Source organism: Bombina bombina, chromosome 1 (assembly GCF_027579735.1).
Source record: "Bombina bombina isolate aBomBom1 chromosome 1, aBomBom1.pri, whole genome shotgun sequence".
In the NCBI taxonomy this organism is placed as follows: Eukaryota; Metazoa; Chordata; class Amphibia; order Anura; family Bombinatoridae; genus Bombina; species Bombina bombina.
This window is the reverse complement of record NC_069499.1, coordinates 327,831,468-327,854,583: the sequence shown is the minus strand read 5'-3', so window position 1 is coordinate 327,854,583 and position 23,116 is coordinate 327,831,468. Positions and strand designations below refer to the sequence as shown.

Here is a 23,116-nt window from a genome sequence, read left to right as displayed (position 1 = left end):
AAGCAAGATCAAGCCAAGCCTTCCTGGAAGCCCAACCAGTCCTGGAATAAGGGAAAGCAATCTAAAAAGCCTTCAGCTGATTCAAAGTCAGCATGAAGGGTTGGCTCCTGATCTGGGAGCGGATCTTGTAGGGAGCAGACTCTCTTTTTTTTCCCCAGGCTTGGATAAGAGATGTACCGGATCACTGGGCGGTGGTTTTTGTCAAAATAGACTTCATTGATTGATACAAAATAGACTTTAGATCTCCTAACCCAGGCCCTCTTTGCTGGCTCCCCAAGCCCAGACGCACTCCACCCTGCACCTTATCCCCACTATATAGACACATTTTCAATACATGGGACCAACTCACTAAAACGACGCCGGCCTTGTCTACACCTGTTTCCCTGCTTACTCCAATATTTCCCAACATAGAATTGATGGGGGGCTACGAATCCAGGAAAAAAGACGCAACAGTTTATGAACTCTTGGATTCCATTCCCATAGCACGCCTACTAACACAGGGTAAACTTAAAACTAGAGAGGAACTTGCACAAATTTTGCATGGCTCATTTGCCCCATGGTTAAAATATGCACAGCTGCAACACTTCATCCAAACAGCACAAAACAAGCAAGACCTTCTTAGAGCACCGACCCCATTTGAGCAGATTTGTCTATCTGGGGGGATCACTAGGGGTTCGCTCTCACTAGCTAAGACTAGCCTCCATAACGCACAGACTCCCTTACATACGCAGTCCAATGGCATAGGGAACTGGGTACTATACTGGAAACTAAACAATAGGCAAGAATATATCCGAATACACGCACCTCCTCGACTTCTCCTAAAATCATCATAGAGCTCAATTACAAAGTCCTCCTACGATGGTATCTGACACCAACTAGACTAAACAATATTTACCCTGCCTCCTCTTCATTTTGTTGGAGAGGGTGTAATGGACAGGGCACTATGATACATATGTGGTGGTCTTGTAAAAAATTAGGCCCCTTCTGCAGTGGGATAGAACAAACACTGAAAAAGTTATCTGAAACAGACTTCTCCCTAAACCCAAAATTTAGTCCTATTAAATGAAACCCCCCCACTTCAATGCATGATTAGAAGGACTCTGATAAGGATAGGATTAAATTGTGCGAAGGCCCTCATTGCCCTGCATTGGAAATCCCCTACAACGCCCACTCTAGAGGATTGGTTTAAAAGAAATGACGAGATGCTCTCTTGTGAAGAGTATGGTTACTTTAAAAGGAACAAGTCTGCATTCTATGCAGACCTCCGATTCTACTGGGATTCCATCACTAGACTACCATAATTGCACACTATATTGTAGGAAAGATTGGACATGGTAAGATATGAATAGCCTGCCGGATTTGTGGTATTTTAATGCGAGTAGTTACAGAATAAAGCATAGTACATCTTGATATCTTCAATCCAGAGGTGTCTCTTAATCAACCTTCCTATCCCCTTTCTCTTTCTTCTTTTTCTTCTTTCTATTTGTCTTTGTCCTTGGTTGCTGCATGTTTTGATTGGTTAATAGATGTTGAATTTAAAATATGAAGTAAATGCACATAGAGACTGTATACCATCTGCCACATTATGTGGATAGATACCAACCCCAAGCTATATAGGGGTAAGTCAGTGAAACTAATGATTCTCCAACGAGTAACAGCTGACCCCAAAAGTTGGGAAGCCCAAATCCACACGCATCAAGAAGCATCAACTATAATCGAATGGTCACAGATAGAGACCTAAGTGTCATAGTGCAGGATGTGTAAGACTGGCAGATACACGCTCAGTTCTATGTGAAAATGTTCTAATGATTGTATTTACATACTCATATATTCTTTTATTGTAATGTACATTATGGTCAAATAAATAAAAAAGTTATTCTAAAAAAAAAATCCTACTTTCTCTTGTTAAGTGTATCCAGTCCACGGATCATCCATTACTTGTGGGATATTCTCCTTCCCAACAGGAAGTTGCAAGAGGATCACCCACAGCAGAGCTGCTATATAGCTCCTCCCCTCACTGCCATATCCAGTCATTCTCTTGCAACTCTCAACAAAGATGGACGTAGTAAGAGGAGAGTGGTGTATTATAGTTAGTTTTTTTTAACTTCAATCAAAAGTTTATTTTTAAATGGTACCGGAGTGTACTGTTTCATCTCAGGCAGCATTAGAAGAAGAATCTGCCTGTGATTTCTATGATCTTAGCAGAAGTAACTAAGATCCACTGCCGTTCTCACATATTCTGAGGAGTGAGGTAACTTCAGAGGGGGAATGGCGTGCAGGTTTTCCTGCAATAAGGTATGTGCAGTTAATATATTTCTAGGGATAGAATTTGCTAGAAAAATGCTGCTGATACCGGATTAATGTAAGTTAAGCCTTAAATGCAGTGATAGCGACTGGTATCAGGCTTATTAACAGAGATACATACTCTTATAAAAGTGTAATATAAAACGTTTGCTGGCATGTTAATCATTTTTATATATGTTTGGTGACAAAACTTATTGGGGCCTAGTTTTTTTCCACATGGCTGGCTTGATTTTTGCCTAGAAACAGTTTCCTGAAGCTTTCCACTGTTGCAATATGAGTGGGAAGGGCCTATTTTAGTGCTTTTCTGTGCAGATAAAAATACTGACAGAGACATTCAGCTTCCCTCTGCATGATACAGGACATCTCTGAAGGGCTCAAAAGGCTTCAAAGTCGTGTTTGAGGAGGGTAACAATCACAGTAGACTGTGGCAGTTGTTGTGACTGTGTTTAAAAAACGTTTTTGTCATTTATTATTCTGTTTTTGTTATTAAGGGGTTAATCATCCATTTGCAAGTGGGTTGTTAGTGTAACTGCCTTTTTTCACTGTTATTTCAAATTTTGTCAAAATTTGTTTCTCTTAAAGGCACAGTAACTTTTTTTATATTGCTTGTTAACTTGCTTTAAAGTGTTTTCCAAGCTTGCTAGTCTCATTGCTAGTCTGTACAAACATGTCTGAAACAGAGGATACCTGTTCATTATGTTTAAAAGCCATGGTGGAGCCCCATAGGAGAATGTGTACTAAATGTATTGATTTCACCTTAAACAGTAAAGATCAGTCTTTATCTATAAAAGAATTGTCACCAGAGGGGTCTGTCGAGGGGGAAGTTATGCAACTAGCTCTCCCCACGTGTAGGACCCTTCGCCTCCTGCTCAAGGGACGCACGCTAATATGGCGCCAAGTACATCAGGGACGCCCATAGCGATTACTTTGCAGGACATGGCTGCAATCATGAATAATACCCTGTCAGAGGTATTATCCAGATTGCCTGAATTGAGAGGCAAGCGCGATAGCTCTGGGGTTAGACGAGATACAGAGCGCGTAGATGCTGTAAGAGCCATGTCTGATACTGCGTCACAATATGCAGAACCTGAGGACGGAGAGCTTCAGTCTGTGGGTGACGTCTCTGAATCGGGGAGACCTGATTCAGAGATTTTAAATTTAAGCTTGAGAACCTCCGTGTATTGCTTGAGGAGGTATTAGCTGCTCTGAATGACTGTGACACAATTGCAGTGCCAGAGAAATTGTGTAGGCTGGATAAATACTATGCAGTGCCGGTGAGTACTGATGTTTTTCCAATACCTAAAAGGCTTACAGAAATTATTAGTAAGGAGTGGGATAGGCCCGGTGTGCCCTTTTCCCCACCTCCTATATTTAGAAAAATGTTTCCAATAGATGCCACTACACGGGACTTATGGCAGACTGTCCCTAAGGTGGAGGGAGCAGTTTCTACTTTAGCAAAGCGTACCACTATCCCGGTTGAGGACAGTTGTGCTTTTTCAGATCCAATGGATAAAAAATTGGAGGGTTACCTTAAGAAAATGTTTATTCAACAAGGTTTTATTTTACAGCCCCTTGCATGCATTGCGCCTGTCACTGCTGCGGCGGCATTCTGGTTTGAGGCCCTGGAAGAGGCCATCCATACAGCTCCATTGACTGAAATTGTTGACAAGCTTAAAACTCTTAAGCTAGCTAACTCATTTGTTTCTGATGCCATTGTTCATTTGACTAAACTAACGGCTAAGAATTCCGGATTCGCCATCCAGGCGCGTAGGGCGCTATGGCTCAAATCCTGGTCAGCCGATGTGACTTCAAAGTCTAAATTACTCAACATTCCTTTCAAGGGGCAGACCTTATTCGGGCCTGGTTTGAAAGAAATTATTGCTGACATTACTGGAGGTAAGGGTCATACCCTTCCTCAGGACAGGGCCAAATCAAAGGCCAAACAGTCTAATTTTCGTGCCTTTCGAAATTTCAAGGCAGGAGCAGCATCAACTTCCTCTGCTTCAAAACAAGAGGGAACTTTTGCTCAATCCAAGCAGGCCTGGAAACCTAACCAGTCCTGGAACAAGGGCAAGCAGGCCAGAAAGCCTGCTGCTGCCTCTAAGACAGCATGAAGGAGCGGCCCCCTATCCGACAACGGATCTAGTAGGGGGCAGACTCTCTCTCTTCGCCCAGGCGTGGGCAAGAGATGTTCAGGATCCCTGGGCGTTGAAGATCATATCTCAGGGATATCTTCTGGACTTCAAAGCTTCTCCTCCACAAGGGAGATTTCACCTTTCAAGATTATCTGCAAACCAGATAAAGAAAGAGGCATTCCTAAGCTGCGTACAAGATCTCCTTGTAATGGGAGTGATCCATCCAGTTCCGCCGACGGAACAAGGACAGGGGTTTTATTCAAATCTGTGGTTCCCAAAAAAGAGGGAACCTTCAGACCAATTTTGGATTTAAAGATCCTAAACAAATTCCTCAGAGTTCCGTCATTCAAGATGGAAACTATTCAAACCATTTTACCCATGATCCAAGAGGGTCAGTACATGACCACAGTGGACTTAAAGGATGCCTACCTTCACATTCCGATTCACAAGAATCATCATCAGTTCCTGAGGTTTGCCTTTCTAGACAGGCATTACCAATTTGTTGCTCTTCCATTCGGGTTGGCTACAGCCCCAAGAATTTTTACAAAGGTTCTGGGCTCACTTCTGGCGGTCCTAAGACCGCGAGGCATAGCGGTGGCTCCTTACCTGGACGATATCCTGATACAGGCGTCAAGCTTTCAAATTGCCAAATCTCATACAGAGATAGTTCTGGCATTCCTGAGGTCGCATGGGTGGAAAGTGAACGAAGAAAAGAGTTCTCTATCTCCTCTCACGAGGGTTTCCTTCCTAGGGACTCTAATAGATTCTGTAGAAATGAAAATTTACCTGACGGAGTCCAGGTTATCAAAACTTCTAAATGCTTGCCGTGTTCTTCACTCCATTCCGCGCCCCACGGTGGCTCAGTGCATGGAAGTAATCGGCTTAATGGTAGCGGCGATGGACATAGTGTCATTCGCGCGCCTGCATCTCAGACCGCTGCAATTATGCATGCTCAGTCAGTGGAATGGGGATTACACAGATTTGTCCCCTCTACTAAATCTGGATCAGGAAACCAGAGATTCTCTTCTCTGGTGGTTATCTCGGGCCCATCTGTCCAAGGGTATGACCTTTCGCAGACCAGATTGGACAATTGTAACAGATGCCAGCCTTCTAGGTTGGGGTGCAGTCTGGAACTCCCTGAAGGCTCAGGGTTCATGGACTCAGGAGGAGAAACTCCTCCCAATAAATATTCTGGAGTTAAGAGCAATATTCAATGCTCTTCTGGCTTGGCCTCAGCTAGCAACACTGAGGTTCATCAGATTTCAGTCGGACAACATCACGACCGTGGCTTACATCAACCATCAAGGGGGAACCCGGAGTTCCCTAGCGATGTCAGAAGTCTCAAAGATAATTCGCTGGGCAGAGACTCACTTTTGCCACCTGTCAGCGATCCATATCCCAGGTGTAGAGAACTGGGAGGCGGATTTTCTAAGTCGTCAGACTTTTCATCCGGGGGAATGGGAACTCCATCCGGAGGTGTTTGCTCAATTGGTTCTCCGTTGGGGCAAACCAGAATTGGATCTCATGGCGTCTCGCCAGAACGCCAAGCTTCCTTGTTACCGATCCAGGTCCAGGGACCCAGAAGCGGCACTGATAGATGCTCTAGCAGCGCCTTGGTTCTTCAACCTGGCTTATGTGTTTCCACCGTTTCCTCTGCTCCCTCGTCTGATTGCCAAAATCAAACAGGAAAGAGCATCGGTGATATTGATAGCGCCTGCGTGGCCACGCAGGACCTGGTATGCAGACCTAGTGGACATGTCATCCTTTCCACCATGGACTCTGCCTCTGAGACAAGACCTTCTAATACAAGGTCTTTTCAATCATCCGAATCTACTTTCTCTGAGACTGACTGCATGGAGATTGAACGCTTGATCCTATTAAAAGCGTGGCTTCTCCGAGTCAGTAATTGATACCATAATACAGGCACAAAAGCCTGTCACCAGGAAAATTTACCACAAGATATGGCGTAAATATCTTCATTGGTGTGAATCCAAGAATTACTTATGGAGTAGGGTTAGGATTCCTAGGATATTGTCCTTCCTCCAAGAGGGTTTGGACAAAGGATTATCAGCTAGTTCTTTAAAGGGACAGATTTCTGCTCTGTCTATTCTTTTACACAAGCGTCTGGCAGAAGTTCCAGACGTTCAGGCATTTTGTCAGGCTTTAGTTGGAATTAAGCCTGTGTTTAAACCTGTTGCTCCTCCATGGAGCTTAAACTTGGTTCTTAAAGTTCTTCAAGGGTTTCCGTTTGAACCCCTTCATTCTATTGATATCAAACTTCTTTCATGGAAAGTTCTTTTTCTGATGGCTATTTCCTCGGCTCGAAGAGTCTCGGAGTTATCTGCCTTACATTGTGATTCTCCTTATCTGATCTTTCATTTACCTAAGGTGGTTTCTAACAAGAATATCAATCAAGAGATTGTTGTTCCATCATTATGTCCTAATCCTTCTTCAAAGAAGGAACGTCTTTTGCATAATCTAGACGTAGTCCGTGCCTTGAAGTTTTACTTACAGGCTACTAAAGATTTTCGCCAAACATCTAACCTGTTTGTTGTTTACTCTGGACAGAGGAGAGGTCAGAAGGCCTCGGCAACCTCTCTTTCTCCAACATAGGTGTGTCCGGTCCACGGCGTCATCCTTACTTGTGGGATATTCTCTTCCCCAACAGGAAATGGCAAAGAGCCCAGCAAAGCTGGTCACATGATCCCTCCTAGGCTCCGCCTACCCCAGTCATTCTCTTTGCCGTTGTACAGGCAACATCTCCACGGAGATGGCTTAGAGTTTTTTAGTGTTTAACTGTAGTTTTTCATTATTCAATCAAGAGTTTGTTATTTTCAAATAGTGCTGGTACGTACTATTTACTCAGAAACAGAAAAGAGATGAAGAATTCTGTTTGTATGAGGAAAATGATTTTAGCAACCGTAACTAAAATCCATGGCTGTTCCACACAGGACTGTTGAGAGCAATTAACTTCAGTTGGGGGAACAGTTTGCAGTCCCTTGCTGCTTGAGGTATGACACATTCTAACAAGACGATGTAATGCTGGAAGCTGTCATTTTCCCTATGGGATCCGGTAAGCCATGTTTATTACGATTGTAAATAAGGGCTTCACAAGGGCTTATTTAAACTGTAGACTTTTTCTGGGCTAAATCGATTGATTATTAACACATATTTAGCCTTGAGGAATCATTTTATCTGGGTATTTTGATATAATAATATCGGCAGGCACTGTTTTAGACACCTTATTCTTTAGGGGCTTTCCCAAAGCATAGGCAGAGTCTCATTTTCGCGCCGGTGTTGCGCACTTGTTTTTGAGAGGCATGGCATGCAGTCGCATGTGAGAGGAGCTCTGATACTTATAAAAGACTTCTGAAGGCGTCATTTGGTATCGTATTCCCCTTTGGGTTTGGTTGGGTCTCAGCAAAGCAGATACCAGGGACTGTAAAGGGGTTTAAAGCTTAAAACGGCTCCGGTTCCGTTATTTTAAGGGTTAAAGCTTCCAAAATTGGTGTGCAATATTTTCAAGGCTTTAAGACGCTGTGGTGAAAATTTGGTGAATTTTGAACAATTCCTTCATGTTTTTTCGCAATAGCAGTAATAAAGTGTGTTCAGTTTAAAATTTAAAGTGACAGTAACGGTTTTATTTTAAAACGTTTTTTGTACTTTCTGATCAAGTTTATGCCTGTTTAACATGTCTGAACTACCAGATAGACTGTGTTCTGAATGTGGGGAAGCCAGAATTCCTATTCATTTAAATAAATGTGATTTATGTGATAATGACAATGATGCCCAAGATGATTCCTCAAGTGAGGGGAGTAAGCATGGTACTGCATCATTCCCTCCTTCGTCTACACGAGTCTTGCCCACTCAGGAGGCCCCTAGTACATCTAGCGCGCCAATACTCCTTACTATGCAACAATTAACGGCTGTAATGGATAATTCTGTCAAAAACATTTTAGCCAAAATGAACCCTTGTCAGCGTAAGCGTGGCTGCTCTGTTTTAGTTACTGAAGAGCATGACGACGCTGATATTAATATCTCTGAAGGGCCCCTAACCCAATCTGAGGGGGCCAGGGAGGTTTTGTCTGAGGGAGAAATTACTGATTTAGGGAACATTTCTCAGCAGGCTGAATCTGATGTGATTACATTTAAATTTAAATTGGAACATCTCCGCATTTTGCTTAAGGAGGTATTATCCACTCTGGATGATTGTGAAAATTTAGTCATCCCAGAGAAACTATGTAAAATGGACAAGTTCCTAGAGGTGCCGGGGCTCCCAGAAGCTTTTCCTATACCCAAGCGGGTGGCGGACATTGTTAATAAAGAATGGGAAAGGCCCGGTATTCCTTTCGTCCCTCCCCCCATATTTAAAAAATTGTTTCCTATGGTCGACCCCAGAAAGGACTTATGGCAGTCAGTCCCCAAGGTCGAGGGAGCGGTTTCTACTTTAAACAAACGCACCACTATTCCCATAGAGGATAGTTGTGCTTTCAAAGATCCTATGGATAAAAAATTAGAAGGTTTGCTTAAAAAGATGTTTGTTCAGCAGGGTTACCTTCTACAACCCATTTCATGCATTGTCCCTGTCACTACTGCCGCATATTTCTGGTTTGATGAACTGCTTAAGGTGCTCGATAGTGACTCTCCTCCTTATGAGGAGATTATGGACAGAATCAATGCTCTCAAATTGGCTAATTCTTTCACTCTAGACGCCTCTTTGCAATTGGCTAAGTTAGCGGCTAAGAACTCTGGGTTTGCTATTGTGGCGCGCAGAGCGCTTTGGTTGAAATCTTGGTCGGCTGATGCGTCTTCCAAGAACAAGCTACTAAACATTCCTTTCAAGGGGAAAACGTTGTTTGGTCCTGACTTGAAGGAGATTATCTCTGATATCACTGGGGGTAAGGGCCACGCCCTTCCTCAGGATCGGCCTTTCAAGGCAAAAAATAGACCTAATTTTCGTCCCTTTCGTAAAAACGGACCAGCCCAAGGTGCTACGTCCTCTAAGCAAGAGGGTAATACTTCTCAGGCCAAGCCAGCTTGGAGACCAATGCAAGGCTGGAACAAGGGAAAGCAGGCCAAGAAACCTGCCACTGCTACCAAGACAGCATGAAATATTGGCCCCCGATCCGGGACCGGATCTGGTGGGGGGCAGACTCTCTCTCTTCGCTCAGGCTTGGGCAAGAGATGTTCTGGATCCTTGGGCGCTAGAAATAGTCTCCCAGGGTTATCTTCTGGAATTCAAGGGACTTCCCCCAAGGGGGAGGTTCCACAGGTCGCAGTTGTCTTCAGACCACATAAAAAGACAGGCGTTCTTACATTGTGTAGAAGACCTGTTAAAAATGGGAGTGATTCATCCTGTTCCATTAAGAGAACAAGGGATGGGGTTCTACTCCAATCTGTTCATAGTTCCCAAAAAAGAGGGAACGTTCAGACCAATCCTAGATCTCAAGATCTTAAACAAATTTCTCAAGGTCCCATCGTTCAAGATGGAAACCATTCGAACTATCCTCCCTTCCATCCAGGAAGGTCAATTCATGACCACGGTGGATTTAAAGGATGCGTATCTACATATTCCTATCCACAAGGAACATCATCGGTTCCTAAGGTTTGCATTCCTGGACAAACATTACCAGTTCGTGGCGCTTCCTTTCGGATTAGCCACTGCTCCAAGGATTTTCACAAAGGTACTAGGGTCCCTTCTAGCGGTGCTAAGACCAAGGGGCATTGCAGTAGTACCTTACCTGGACGACATTCTGATTCAAGCGTCGTCCCTTCCTCAAGCAAAGGCTCACACGGACATTGTCCTGGCCTTTCTCAGATCTCACGGCTGGAAAGTGAACGTGGAAAAGAGTTCTCTATCCCCGTCAACAAGGGTTCCCTTCTTGGGAACAATTATAGACTCCTTAGAAATGAGGATCTTTCTAACAGAGGCCAGAAAAACAAAGCTTCTGGACTCTTGTCGGATACTTCATTCCGTTCCTCTTCCTTCCATAGCTCAGTGCATGGAAGTGATCGGGTTGATGGTGGCGGCGATGGACATAGTTCCTTTTGCGCGCATTCATCTAAGACCATTACAACTGTGCATGCTCAGTCAGTGGAATGGGGACTATACAGACTTGTCTCCGAAGATACAAGTAAATCAGAGAACCAGAGACTCACTCCGTTGGTGGCTGTCCCTGGACAATCTGTCTCAAGGGATGATGTTCCACAGACCAGAGTGGGTCATTGTCACGACCGACGCCAGTCTGATAGGCTGGGGCGCGGTCTGGGGATCCCTGAAAGCTCAGGGTCTTTGGTCTCGGGAAGAATCTCTTCTACCGATAAATATTCTGGAACTGAGAGCGATATTCAATGCTCTCCAGGCCTGGCCCCAGCTTGCGAGGACCAGGTTCATACGGTTTCAATCAGACAACATGACGACTGTTGCGTACATCAACCATCAGGGGGGAACAAGGAGTTCCCTAGCGATGGAAGAAGTAACCAAAATTATTCTTTGGGCGGAGTCTCACTCCTGCCACCTGTCTGCTATCCACATCCCAGGAGTGGAAAATTGGGAAGCGGATTTTCTGAGTCGGCAGACATTGCATCCGGGGGAGTGGGAACTCCATCCGGAAATCTTTGCCCAAGTCACTCACCTGTGGGGCATTCCAGACATGGATCTGATGGCCTCTCGTCAGAACTTCAAAGTTCCTTGCTACGGGGCCAGATCCAGGGATCCCAAGGCGGCTCTAGTGGATGCACTAGTAGCACCTTGGACCTTCAAACTAGCTTATGTGTTCCCGCCATTTCCTCTCATCCCCAGGCTGATAGCCAGGATCAAGCAGGAGAGGGCGTCGGTGATCTTGATAGCTCCTGCGTGGCCACGCAGGACTTGGTATGCAGATCTGGTGAATATGTCATCGGCTCCACCTTGGAAGCTACCTTTGAGACGAGACCTTCTTGTTCAGGGTCCGTTCGAACATCCGAATCTGGTTTCACTCCAGCTGACTGCTTGGAGATTGAACGCTTGATTTTATCGAAGCGAGGATTCTCAGATTCTGTTATCGATACTCTTGTTCAGGCCAGAAAGCCTGTGACTAGAAAGATTTACCACAAAATTTGGAAAAAATATATCTGTTGGTGTGAATCTAAAGGATTCCCTTGGGACAAGGTTAAGATTCCTAGGATTCTATCCTTCCTTCAAGAAGGATTGGAAAAAGGATTATCTGCAAGTTCCCTGAAGGGACAGATTTCTGCCTTGTCGGTATTACTTCACAAAAAGCTGGCAGCTGTGCCAGATGTTCAAGCCTTTGTTCAGGCTCTGGTTAGAATCAAGCCTGTTTACAAACCTTTGACTCCTCCTTGGAGTCTCAATTTAGTTCTTTCAGTTCTTCAGGGGGTTCCGTTTGAACCCTTACATTCCGTTGATATTAAGTTATTATCTTGGAAAGTTTTGTTTTTAGTTGCGATTTCTTCTGCTAGAAGAGTCTCAGAATTATCTGCTCTGCAGTGTTCTCCTCCTTATCTGGTGTTCCATGCAGATAAGGTGGTTTTACGTACTAAACCTGGTTTTCTTCCAAAAGTTGTTTCTAACAAAAACATTAACCAGGAGATTATCGTACCTTCTCTGTGTCCAAAACCAGTTTCAAAGAAGGAACGTTTGTTGCACAGTTTGGATGTTGTTCGCGCTCTAAAATTCTATTTAGATGCTACAAAGGATTTTAGACAAACATCTTCCTTGTTTGTTGTTTATTCAGGTAAAAGGAGAGGTCAAAAAGCAACTTCTACCTCTCTCTCTTTTTGGATTAAAAGCATCATCAGATTGGCTTACGAGACTGCCGGACGGCAGCCTCCCGAAAGAATCACAGCTCATTCCACTAGGGCTGTGGCTTCCACATGGGCCTTCAAGAACGAGGCTTCTGTTGATCAGATATGTAGGGCAGCGACTTGGTCTTCACTGCACACTTTTACCAAATTTTACAAGTTTGATACTTTTGCTTCTTCTGAGGCTATTTTTGGGAGAAAGGTTTTGCAAGCCGTGGTGCCTTCCATTTAGGTGACCTGATTTGCTCCCTCCCTTCATCCGTGTCCTAAAGCTTTGGTATTGGTTCCCACAAGTAAGGATGACGCCGTGGACCGGACACACCTATGTTGGAGAAAACAGAATTTATGTTTACCTGATAAATTTCTTTCTCCAACGGTGTGTCCGGTCCACGGCCCGCCCTGGTTTTTTTTTTTTTTTAATCAGGTCTGATATTTTATTTTCTTTAACTACAGTCACCACGGTACCATATGGTTTCTCCTATGCAAATATTCCTCCTTAACGTCGGTCGAATGACTGGGGTAGGCGGAGCCTAGGAGGGATCTTGTGACCAGCTTTGCTGGGCTCTTTGCCATTTCCTGTTGGGGAAGAGAATATCCCACAAGTAAGGATGACGCCGTGGACCGGACACACCGTTGGAGAAAGAAATTTATCAGGTAAACATAAATTCTGTTTTCTTTTTGGCTTCGGAGTATAATCCGTTTAGCCTATGAGACTGCTGGACAGCAGCCTCCTGAAAGGATTACAGCTCATTCTACTAGAGCTGTGGCTTCCACCTGGGCCTTTAAAAATGAGGCCTCTGTTGAACAGATTTGCAAGGCTGCAACTTGGTCTTCCCTTCATACTTTTTCCAAATGTTACAAATTTGATACTTTTGCTTCTTCGGAGGCTGTTTTTGGGAGAGAGGTTCTACAGGCAGTGGTTCCTTCCGTTTAAGTTCCTGCCTTGTCCCTCCCATCATCCGTGTACTTTAGCTTTGGTATTGGTATCCCACAAGTAATGGATGATCTGTGGACTGGATACACTTAACAAGAGAAAACATAATTTATGCTTACCTGATAAATTTATTTCTCTTGTAGTGTATCCAGTCCACGGCCCGCCCTGTCCTTTTCAGGCAGGTCTAAATTTTAATTAAACTACAGTCACCACTGCACCCTATGGTTTCTCCTTTTCTCGGCTTGTTTCGGTCGAATGACTGGATATGGCAGTGAGGGGAGGAGCTATATAGCAGCTCTGCTGTGGGTGATCCTCTTGCAACTTCCTGTTGGGAAGGAGAATATCCCACAAGTAATGGATGATCCGTGGACTAGATACACTACAAGAGAAATAAATTTATCAGGTAAGCATAAATTATGTTATTTTTAGCTTTATAACATCAGTATATGATCCTTGAAAAACTTGCAACACAATTTGTTTTTCCCCCTACGAACAATGGATTAGATTGAGGTTTTGTGAGGTATAAATAATGAATATAGGCACACCACTATTTATTAAAAATACATTCTATCATGAGCCCCCATTCACGACTTCTTTAAAAACTGGGCAACTATATACATTACGTCTGAACCTCACTCAAGACAAGATTTGGAGGCGATTATCCCTTTTTACCCATTTTCAGAACTGGTAATTTTATTTGTAGTTTGAATCAATTTAACTCTTTCCAGTTCCTTTTTTAGATTTTCCCATTTGTATCTAGTTTCAAATTGTTCAGCAGATGTTGCTACAACAGTATTGTATCTTTGTACAAATTTGGCATTAATATGTCTCCATTTTTTACAAAGATAATACTTAATCATTTTTACAATTTTTTTCTAGTTAGATATGATTTTAGTACATTCTCTGTTATCTGGGAATGACTTTCCAACTGCAGACATTCTCTGTTTTATTCCCTTGTTAGTTTCATTGCACAACAACTCTGCTCTTTTTAGACATTCAATTATTTTGTTAAAAGTGTTACTTGAAGATACAGCCAAATCAATCAATTTTCTAATTTCTGGATTACTGCAGTTTATTATCTCATGCTTATATATTTTATTCTTATGATCTACTTCAGTATTTTCAGGCAAAGTTAGTTTATACATTTCAAATAGTCTATCAGCAAAAACTTGCACTGATTTATTCTTTTCCTGCATGCATGTCTCATATGACAAATGTACATCCATTTCATCAATACCCAATGTTTTTAGTAACTCATGCACTAATTGTTTAATTCTTGGGCTAAGAATTACATCTGAAGGCTTGCTTGTTTTTAAACTATCATCCATGTGTACTACAATTATGTCCAATAATTTACTTAACATAGCAATTTCCATGCTAGTCAAAAGCTTGTTAAATTTAGTATGAAATCAACACTCCTTCTTTATCAAATGCTTCTTCTAAAACCAAAATGCAATCTTTACAATTTCCACATTCATGTCAAATATATTTTCAACACACTGCTATTTTACATGTGGCGATTCATGCATTAACCTCTCCTGGTGTTATTTGCAATTCATTAATATCTTGACACAAAATTATACTCGGAGACACACATTGTCCTGACTTTAAAACTCTGATTGCACAACCAGCAGTCAGTTACTATTTGTAAAGACACATTCACCACATTTTTGTTTTCAACAAAACAACACTTGTTTCATTGACTTGACAAAAGCATCTGTTACACTTGCTAAACTCAAAAGAAATTCATCAGCTAATTGCCTATGTTCTCTAATTCTCCAATTACCTTAGTAATACATTTCTGTTATATGCACTAAACATTAATGCTTATTCCCTCAAATTTGGAAAATATCTTATTGTTTATAGATTTATTAACATAATCTTGTACACTAAACTTTGGAAATTTAAAATGTCAGTTTGTTTTTTACTGAAGCGATCTTTGCTAAACACAGCTCCATAACCTTTTAACCTTGTGGATGTTACAAACAACTACTCATCTAAAGATGCTAGCTAATTCTTTAGCATAAGTAATCTATCTCTCTGTAACAAAACCTATAAATAAAGCTATCTGTTGTGAACACGAATTCTAACATCTCTCCTACCTGGCTCGCCAAAATGTAAGAATTTATACTGTAACAAAAGGATCTTATGTTAAAAACCATTCACGTCTAAAAAATAATATATATATATATATATATATATATATATATTAATAATCGGCCCTGTGCAAATGAATTTTATATAAAATCGCCTGTTTATCTTTTAAACTCTCCAGACACAGACAACCATACTACCTTCAACTAAATAAACCATCACACATTTATTAAAGAACAGATAAATAACAAGATTACATGCTATTGTTTACAAGGTTAAACACAGAAAAACAATTTAACAGAGAAATAATACATAACATGAATATTACCCCGTTTGCTTCTTGTGGGAGGCCTGGTTATGGAGTTTTATCTTTGATGTTTCCCTTCCAGAGAGGCACTCTAAATACTGTCATCTCTCATGCCTCTTAAATACCTTTTTAGATCGCTGACAATAAATTTTTGGCCATGTTCCAAATAAGGTGATCTAAACTATAGTAAGCTTTTGCAACTCACAGCAATACTTTCTACCCATATATGATCTCAACCCTTAGTATAGTAACTGACTACCTCAGCATTACATCATGCCTGATGTTAAAATAGTCATAAGGGCACACTAACCTTCTCTGTAACAATAAGGACACCATTTGTATATTCATTAAAATCTTACACATACCTTTGCACTAAGGTTTGTTCTGAGATAAAGAATAGATGATGATTTCTGTTGATTGGCTATTGTCTTATTTTCAGGGAACAATCTTTTCACAAACTGCTGTTGAAAATTATAAAGACATTGGACCACAACTGTTTCACAGCTACATCCCAAAAATTCCAGCTAAGCGTCTTGGACTTCCCGAAGAGGTAAATAAAAATTATTTTCTTATTTTTATTAAATCATCTTATGTAAATTGTTACTTTAAGGAAATGGAAAACCAATGTATGAAATATTGTCTTATATATGAGGGCTAAAATAAATATAACCTTTGATTATAGATCAAATACATGCAGATACATAACCTCTGTTCTTTTTTTTCCTGTTCCTCTTGATAATTCCCATGTAAACGCAAACTTATACCTTAAACAATTTGTTTCCTAATTTGAGATTTTTTCCTCACTCTTGTACTTAATTCTTGCTATATACTTTTGCAGGAAGGGTGTTCCGTAGCAACAGATTTGGACTGATAACTCTATCCATATTATTGAAGGTTACCTATACCTATGGTTTGGTTTCTGATACCTTTTTACTATTTCTCAGTATAAGATTGCTTTTTATGCAAACAATGTTCCTGATAATATTTATCACCAAATTATATTTATACACTAAATTTTAGTATAAGATTATGAACTGGTTGTAGAGCTGGCAGGGCTTAGTCAGGAATTTACTTTTCCATCTAAAGGGGAGGAGAGTCCACAGCTTCATTCATTACTATTAGGAATTAAGGACCTGGCCACCAGGAGGAGGCAAAGACACCCCAGCCAAAGGCTTAAATACCTCCCCCACTTCCCTCATCCCCCAGTCATTCTTTGCCTTTCGTCACAGGAGGACGGCAGAGGAGTGCCAGAGTTTCGGAGTAGTCTCTTATGGAAGGTAGTACTCTTCGCAGTGGGACTGGAGTTTTAAGTAGTCCTGTCAGCCTCTCAGTGAGTGCCTGGGCGAAAGTTAGAGTCCGGAGATCCAGGGAGAGTTTCTGCAAAACCATCCCGACTCATATTAACAACTCCATAAGCAATAAGCGTTGACGAGTTTTGCTGCCTGCTTTCTTCACTCAAGTCTATGTCAGGAGCGAGGCTACTAACCTGTCACACTTGAAGGGCCGTGTTCCTGTTCCATGTCGTAGATTCTGGTAAGATAGTTTCATTATTTATTAATAATAATAACATAGAAGACAGGGTCACAGTGTGGCGCCTTTTTATCTTTACCGAATTAAGGGTTAATATTCCTGGAAGGGGGATTATTGAACAGGGGGGTTTATACATATTGTTTGTGTCATTGCTGCGCTATGTGCGAGATGAGGCTCTGGCAATGTGTAGAACTTTCAGGTTACTTGCAGAAACTTGTGCAGGGCTGGGCTGGTCCTGCCAGGCATTCCTTTCGACTGGGTGTGGCTATCTATCCTTCCTGTTGATCTGTGGCACAGGAGACGTAGTGGTTTCTGTAGTCCAGGTCCTAGGAGGTGGTGAGTGCCCCAGCCATTGGTGGTATAAAGTTAGTCTAACCAAGCGCGCAAGCAATGGAGGACTCTGACGCGTTGGAAGGCTCTCCTTCCTTAATAAAGTCTCATTCCTGTGTTTATTGTGAGGAGGTTCTGGTAGATCAGCCTGCTCATCTATGTTCCACGTGACTTGATAAAGTTACAGCATCTAAATGTAAACGGATGTTAAGTACAACTGAGCTGTCCACCTCTGAGGGTTCTTCGTCCCGGGGGTGCGTTCCCTACATTAATCTCAGATTGCACATGCAGCGCCCCGAGGTCCTACCGTTACTCCTTTGGGAGAGATTCGTTGGCCGTCAGACTTTGCGGACCAACTGGAATCAGCGGTTTTGAAAGTGATCCATGCCTTACCACGTTCTGCTAAGCGCAAGCATAGGGTTTATCATAGCGGCCCGGCCCAGGGTTTGTCCTTGCCGATGGAAGATCCAGAGGCTCTATACGAGGACGAGGCCCACTCCGACTCTTCGTAGAAGGCCCCTTCTGGGTCAGGGTCTGTGTCATCTAAACCTCCGGCGGCGGAGGAGCCTGGTTATAGGTTTAGGATGGAGAATTTGCACTTTCTGCTACGGCAGGTGCTTGCTACTCTGGAGGTTTCGGAACCTAAGATACCGGAGGAACTTGCAATTCCTAAACTTGACAAGGTATACGAGGACAGGGTAGTACCTCAGTCTTTCCCGGTTCCCGTTAAGATGGCTAATATTATTAAAAACGATTGGGAGCGATTAGGTTCTTCCTTTTCCCCTTCTTCCTTTAAAAAATTGTTCCCCGTTGCGGACTCTCAGCTTGAGCTGTGGGGCACCATCCCTAAGTTGAATGGGGCTATCTCTACGCTCGCGAAGCGGATGACAATTCCCCTTGAGGATTGTTCGTAGTTTAAAGAGCCCATGGATAAAAAGCTGGAAAACATGTTGAGAAAGATGTTTCAGCACACAGGGTTTGTTTTTCAGCCAGCAGTGGCCGTTGCAGCGTTTGCTGGAGCTGCGACATATTGATATGAATCCCTGTGTGAAATGGTCGAGGGGGAGACATCCATCAACGAAATACAGGAGAAGATTAAGGCGCTGAAGATCGCCAATTCTTTCATCTGCAATGCCAATATCCAAATTATACGCCTGTATGCTAAGGTGTCAGGTTTTTCTGTTTTAGCGCGCAGGACTTTGTGGCTAAAATCTTGGTCTGTGGACATGACCTCTAAGGCAAGGCTGTTGTCCTTGCCTTTTCAAGGAAAGATTCTGTTCGGTCCAGGATTGGATTCGATTATATCCACGGTTACAGGAGGCAAGGGAGCTTTCCTACCACAGGATAAGAAGGCTAAGCCTAAAGGATATACTTTTTGTCCCTTTTGTGCAGATAAGGTCCAGCGCCAGCAACCTGCCGCAAAAGCGGACCAGTCCAAGGGATCTTGGAAACCGACTCAATCTTGGAACAAGTCTAAGTAGAGTAAGAAGCCCGCCCAGACAAAATCAGCATAAAGGGGAGGCCCCGACCGGTCTCCGGATCACGTAGGGGGCAGATTATCTCTATTCTCAGATGCATGGTTGCAGGACATTAAGGACCCTTGGGTTCTAGAAGTGGTCTTCCAGGGTTACAGGATAGGGTTCAGATCCCACCCGCCCGAGGGCAAATTCCTCCTATCAAACCCGTCTTCAAGACCAGAGAAGAGAGAGGCCTTTCTAGAGTGTGTAAGAGATCTCGCCTCTCTCGGGGTTATTGTACCAGTACCCCTAGTAGAGAGGGGTCTTGGGTACTATTCCAACCTTATTGTGGTTCCAAAGAAGGAGGGCACGTTCTGCCCGTTTCTGGACCTAAAGTGTTTAAACAAGTTTCTGAATGTTCCATCGTTCAAAATGGAAACGATCAAATCTATTCTGCCCCTAGTTCAAGAGGGGCAGTTTTATAGACTTGAAGGATGCTTACCTTCATGTGCTAATTCACAGGGACGACATCCTAGTTCAGGTGCCCGTCATTCAGCCTCCCAGAGGATCATTTGAGGGCTCTTCTTCTTCTGCTCCAGTCTCACGGTTGAAGATCAACCCAGGAAAGAGTTCCCTGGTTCCCAGCAACAGGGTGGAGTTCCTGGGCACGATAATAGACTCTATGTCCATTAAAATATTTCTCACAGATCAGCGACGCAGGAAGCTTGCGTCCACCTGTCTAGCCCTTCAGTCCTCCTCAAGCCATCAGTCCTCCTCAAGCCCATCGGTGGCTCAATGTATGGAGGTGATAGGTCTCATGGTGTCAAGCATAGATTTCATTCCATTCACCAGATTCCACCTAAGACCTCTTCAATTGTCCATGTTGAAACAGTGGAACGGCGATCATTCAGATCTATCACAGCTGATATCCCTGGATGCTCGGACTCAGAACTCCCTCTCTTGGTGGATTGTCCCGAGCAACTGTCCATGGGGACATCCTTCTTGAGACCGTCCTGGGAGATTGTAACCACGGACGCCAGTCTGTCAGGTTGGGGAGCTGTTTGGGGTGCCAGGATGGCACAAGGAAAGTGGTCCAGGGAGGAGTCTCTCCTTCTGATCAACATCCTAGAACTACGAGCAATGTACAATGCTCTGAAGGCTTGGTCAGTCAGTTTTATCAGATTCCAGACGGACAACATTACCTCAGTGGCTTACAGCAACCATCAAGGGGGTTCGAGGAGCTCCCTCGCAATGAGGGAGGTGTCTCGGATCCTGGAGTGGGCGGTATCCCACAACTGCTCGCTCGATCTCAGCGATTCACATTCCGGGTGTGGACAACTGGGAAGCTGACTTTCTCAGCAGACAGTCCTTCCATTCGGGGGAATTGTCTCTCCACCCCAAGGTGTTGGCAGAGATTTTTCTGAGATGGGGATGGATCTCATTGCGTCCAGACTCAATTGCAAGCTGCCTCGATACGAGTTGAAGTCCAGGGATCCCCCAGCAGAGCTGATAGATGCCTTAGTTGTTCCTTGGGGAATACTACTTCTATCTCGTGTAGTGGCACACATCAAATGGGAGCGGGCCTCGGCCATTCTGATTGCTCCTTCGTGGCCGCGGAGGACTTGGTTTGCGGATCTAGTGGAGATGTCATCCTCTCCGCCGTGGAGGTTACCCTGTCATAGGGATCTGCTGTCACAGGGGCCCTTTCAACATCAAAATCTAGATTCTCTGAGGCTGACTGCGTGGAGATTGAACGCCTAGTCTTAGCCGAGAGAGGCTTTTCTGAAGGTGTGATTGATACTCTAATTCAGGCAAGGAAGCCAGTCACTCGTCGCTTCTACCATAAGGTGTGGAGGACTTACTTGTCCTGGTGTGAGAAGCATGGATATCCTTGGCATAAGGTGAAGATATCCAGGATTCTGTCCTTTCTCCTAGATGGTTTAGAGAAGGGTCTTGCCGCTAGTTCCTTAAAGGGACAGATTTCGGCATTTTCAGTTTTGTTGCATAGGAGACTCGCAGAGCTCCTGACATTCAATCTTTTGTTCAGGCTCTGTCTAGACTCAGGCCTGTCTTTAGACAGTCAGCTTTGCTTTGGAGCTTAAACTTAGTACTTACGGTTTTGCAGAGGGTTCAGTTTGAACCTATGCATTCCATAGACATTAAAATTCTGTTCTGGAAGGTTCTCATCCTGTTGGCTATTGCATCGGCACGTAGAGTATCTGAACTAGCTGCCTTGCAATGTGATCCTCCTTATCTGGTCTTTAATGCGGATAAGGCTGTTCTTCGCACTGGGTTGGGGTTTCTCGTCTTCGTTCCTTTCGACAAAATAAGGAACAGAAACCTAATCCTTCCCCCAAAGAATCTGGTTCCAATTGAAAACCGTCTTCAAGTTGGATTAAATCCAAACCATTTAGGAAACCAAAGCCAGCCCCCAAGTCTGCATGAAGGTGCGGCCCTCATTACTGCTCAGCTGGTAGGGGGCAGATTAAGATTCTTCCAAAACATTTGGGCAGATTCTGTCCAAAATCAATGGATTCAGAGTATTGTCTCTCAAGGGTACCACTATCAGTTTCTGAGATTCTCTTTTCTAGATGAGCATTACCAATTTGTTGCTCTTCCATTTGGCCTAGCGACAGCTCCAAGAATCTTTTCAAAGGTTCTCGGTGCCCTACTCTCTTTAATCAGAGAACGGGGTATTGCGGTGTTTGCTTATTTGGATGATATCTTGGTACTAGTTCAGTCTTTACATTCTGCAGAATCTCACACAAATCAACTAGTATTGTTTCTTTGGAAACATGGTTGGAGGATTAATTTACCAAAAAGTTCCTTGATTCCTCAGACAAGGGTCACCTTTTTAGGTTTCCAGATAGATTCAGTGTCCATGACTCTGTCTCTAACAGACAAGAGACAATTAAAATTGATTTCAGCTTGTCAGAACCTTCAGTATCAGTCATTCGCTGTAGCTATGAGTCATTGGCTCAGTAGCTATGTGCATGGAAGTTGTAGGTCTCATGACGCAATCCCCTTTGCTCGTTTTCATATGAGACCTCTCCAGCTTTGTATGCTGAATCAATGGTGCAGGGATTTAACAAATTACATTTAATATCCTTAAATCCCAATGTTCGACTCTCTCTGACTTGGTGGTTAGATCACCATCGTATAGTTCAAGGGACCTCTTTTGTTCGTCCAACCTGGACTGTGATCACAACAGATGCAATTCTTTCAGGTTGGGGAGCACTGTGGCATGTTTCAATCATCAGGGTGGGACTCACAATCCCCAAGCTATGAAAGCAGTATCTTGGATACTTGCTGGGGCGGAATCCAGCTCCTGTTTAATTTCTGCGGTTCATATCCCAGGTATAGACAATTGGGAAGCGGATTATCTCAGCCGTCAGACTTTACATCTGGGGGAGTGGTCGCTCAATCCAGATGTGTTTTCTCAGATAGTTCAGATGTGGGGTCTTCCAGAAATATATCTGATGGCTTCCCATCTAAACTTCCCAGGTACCTGTTCAGGTCCAGGGATCCTCAGGCGGAGGATGCGTTAGCAGTTTCTTGGTGTTACCAACCTGCTTATATTTTCCCACCTCTAGTTCTTCTTCCAAGAGTGATCTCCAAGATCATCATGGAACAATTGTTTGTGTTGCTGGTAGCTCCAGCATGACCTCACAGGTTTTGGTATGCGGATCTTGTTTGGATGTCCATTTGCCAACCTTGGCCACTTCCTTAAAGATCAGACCTTCTGTCTCAAGGTCCGTTTTTTCCATCAGGATCTCAAATCATTAAATTTGAAGGTATGGAAATTGAACGCCTAGTGCTTAGTCATAGAGGTTTCTCTGACTCAGTGATTAATAATGTTACAGGCTCGTAAATCTGTTTCTAGGAAGATTTATCATCGAGTTTGGAAGACTTATATTTCATGGTGTTCTCATAAATTCTCTTGGCATTCATTTAGAATTCCTAGAATTTTACAGTTTCTTCAGGATGGTTTGGATAAAGGTTTGTCTGCAAGTTCCTTGAAGGGATAAATCTCTGCTCTTTCTGTTTTATTTCACAGAAAGATTGCTAAGCTTCCTGATATTCACTGTTTTGTACAGGCTTTGGTCTGTATCAAGCCTGTCATTAAAATCAATTTCTCCTCCTTGTAGTCTTAATTTGGTTTTGAAGGCTTTACAGGCTCCTCCATTTGAGTCTATGCATTCTTTGGACATTAAACTACTTT

The 23,116-nt window shown here is 43.2% G+C and overlaps 1 protein-coding gene across 1 annotated transcript in view; it reads left to right on the top strand.

Annotated features, from left to right (window-relative positions):
* The window catches only part of PECR (peroxisomal trans-2-enoyl-CoA reductase), a 124,120-nt gene that overhangs the window by 66,785 nt on the left and 34,219 nt on the right, over nt 1-23,116 (top strand). The window contains exon 6 of the mRNA XM_053698103.1: nt 16,017-16,127. Within this exon, the coding sequence (XP_053554078.1) occupies nt 16,017-16,127 (111 nt within the window). The remainder of the gene's footprint in view (nt 1-16,016; nt 16,128-23,116) is intronic.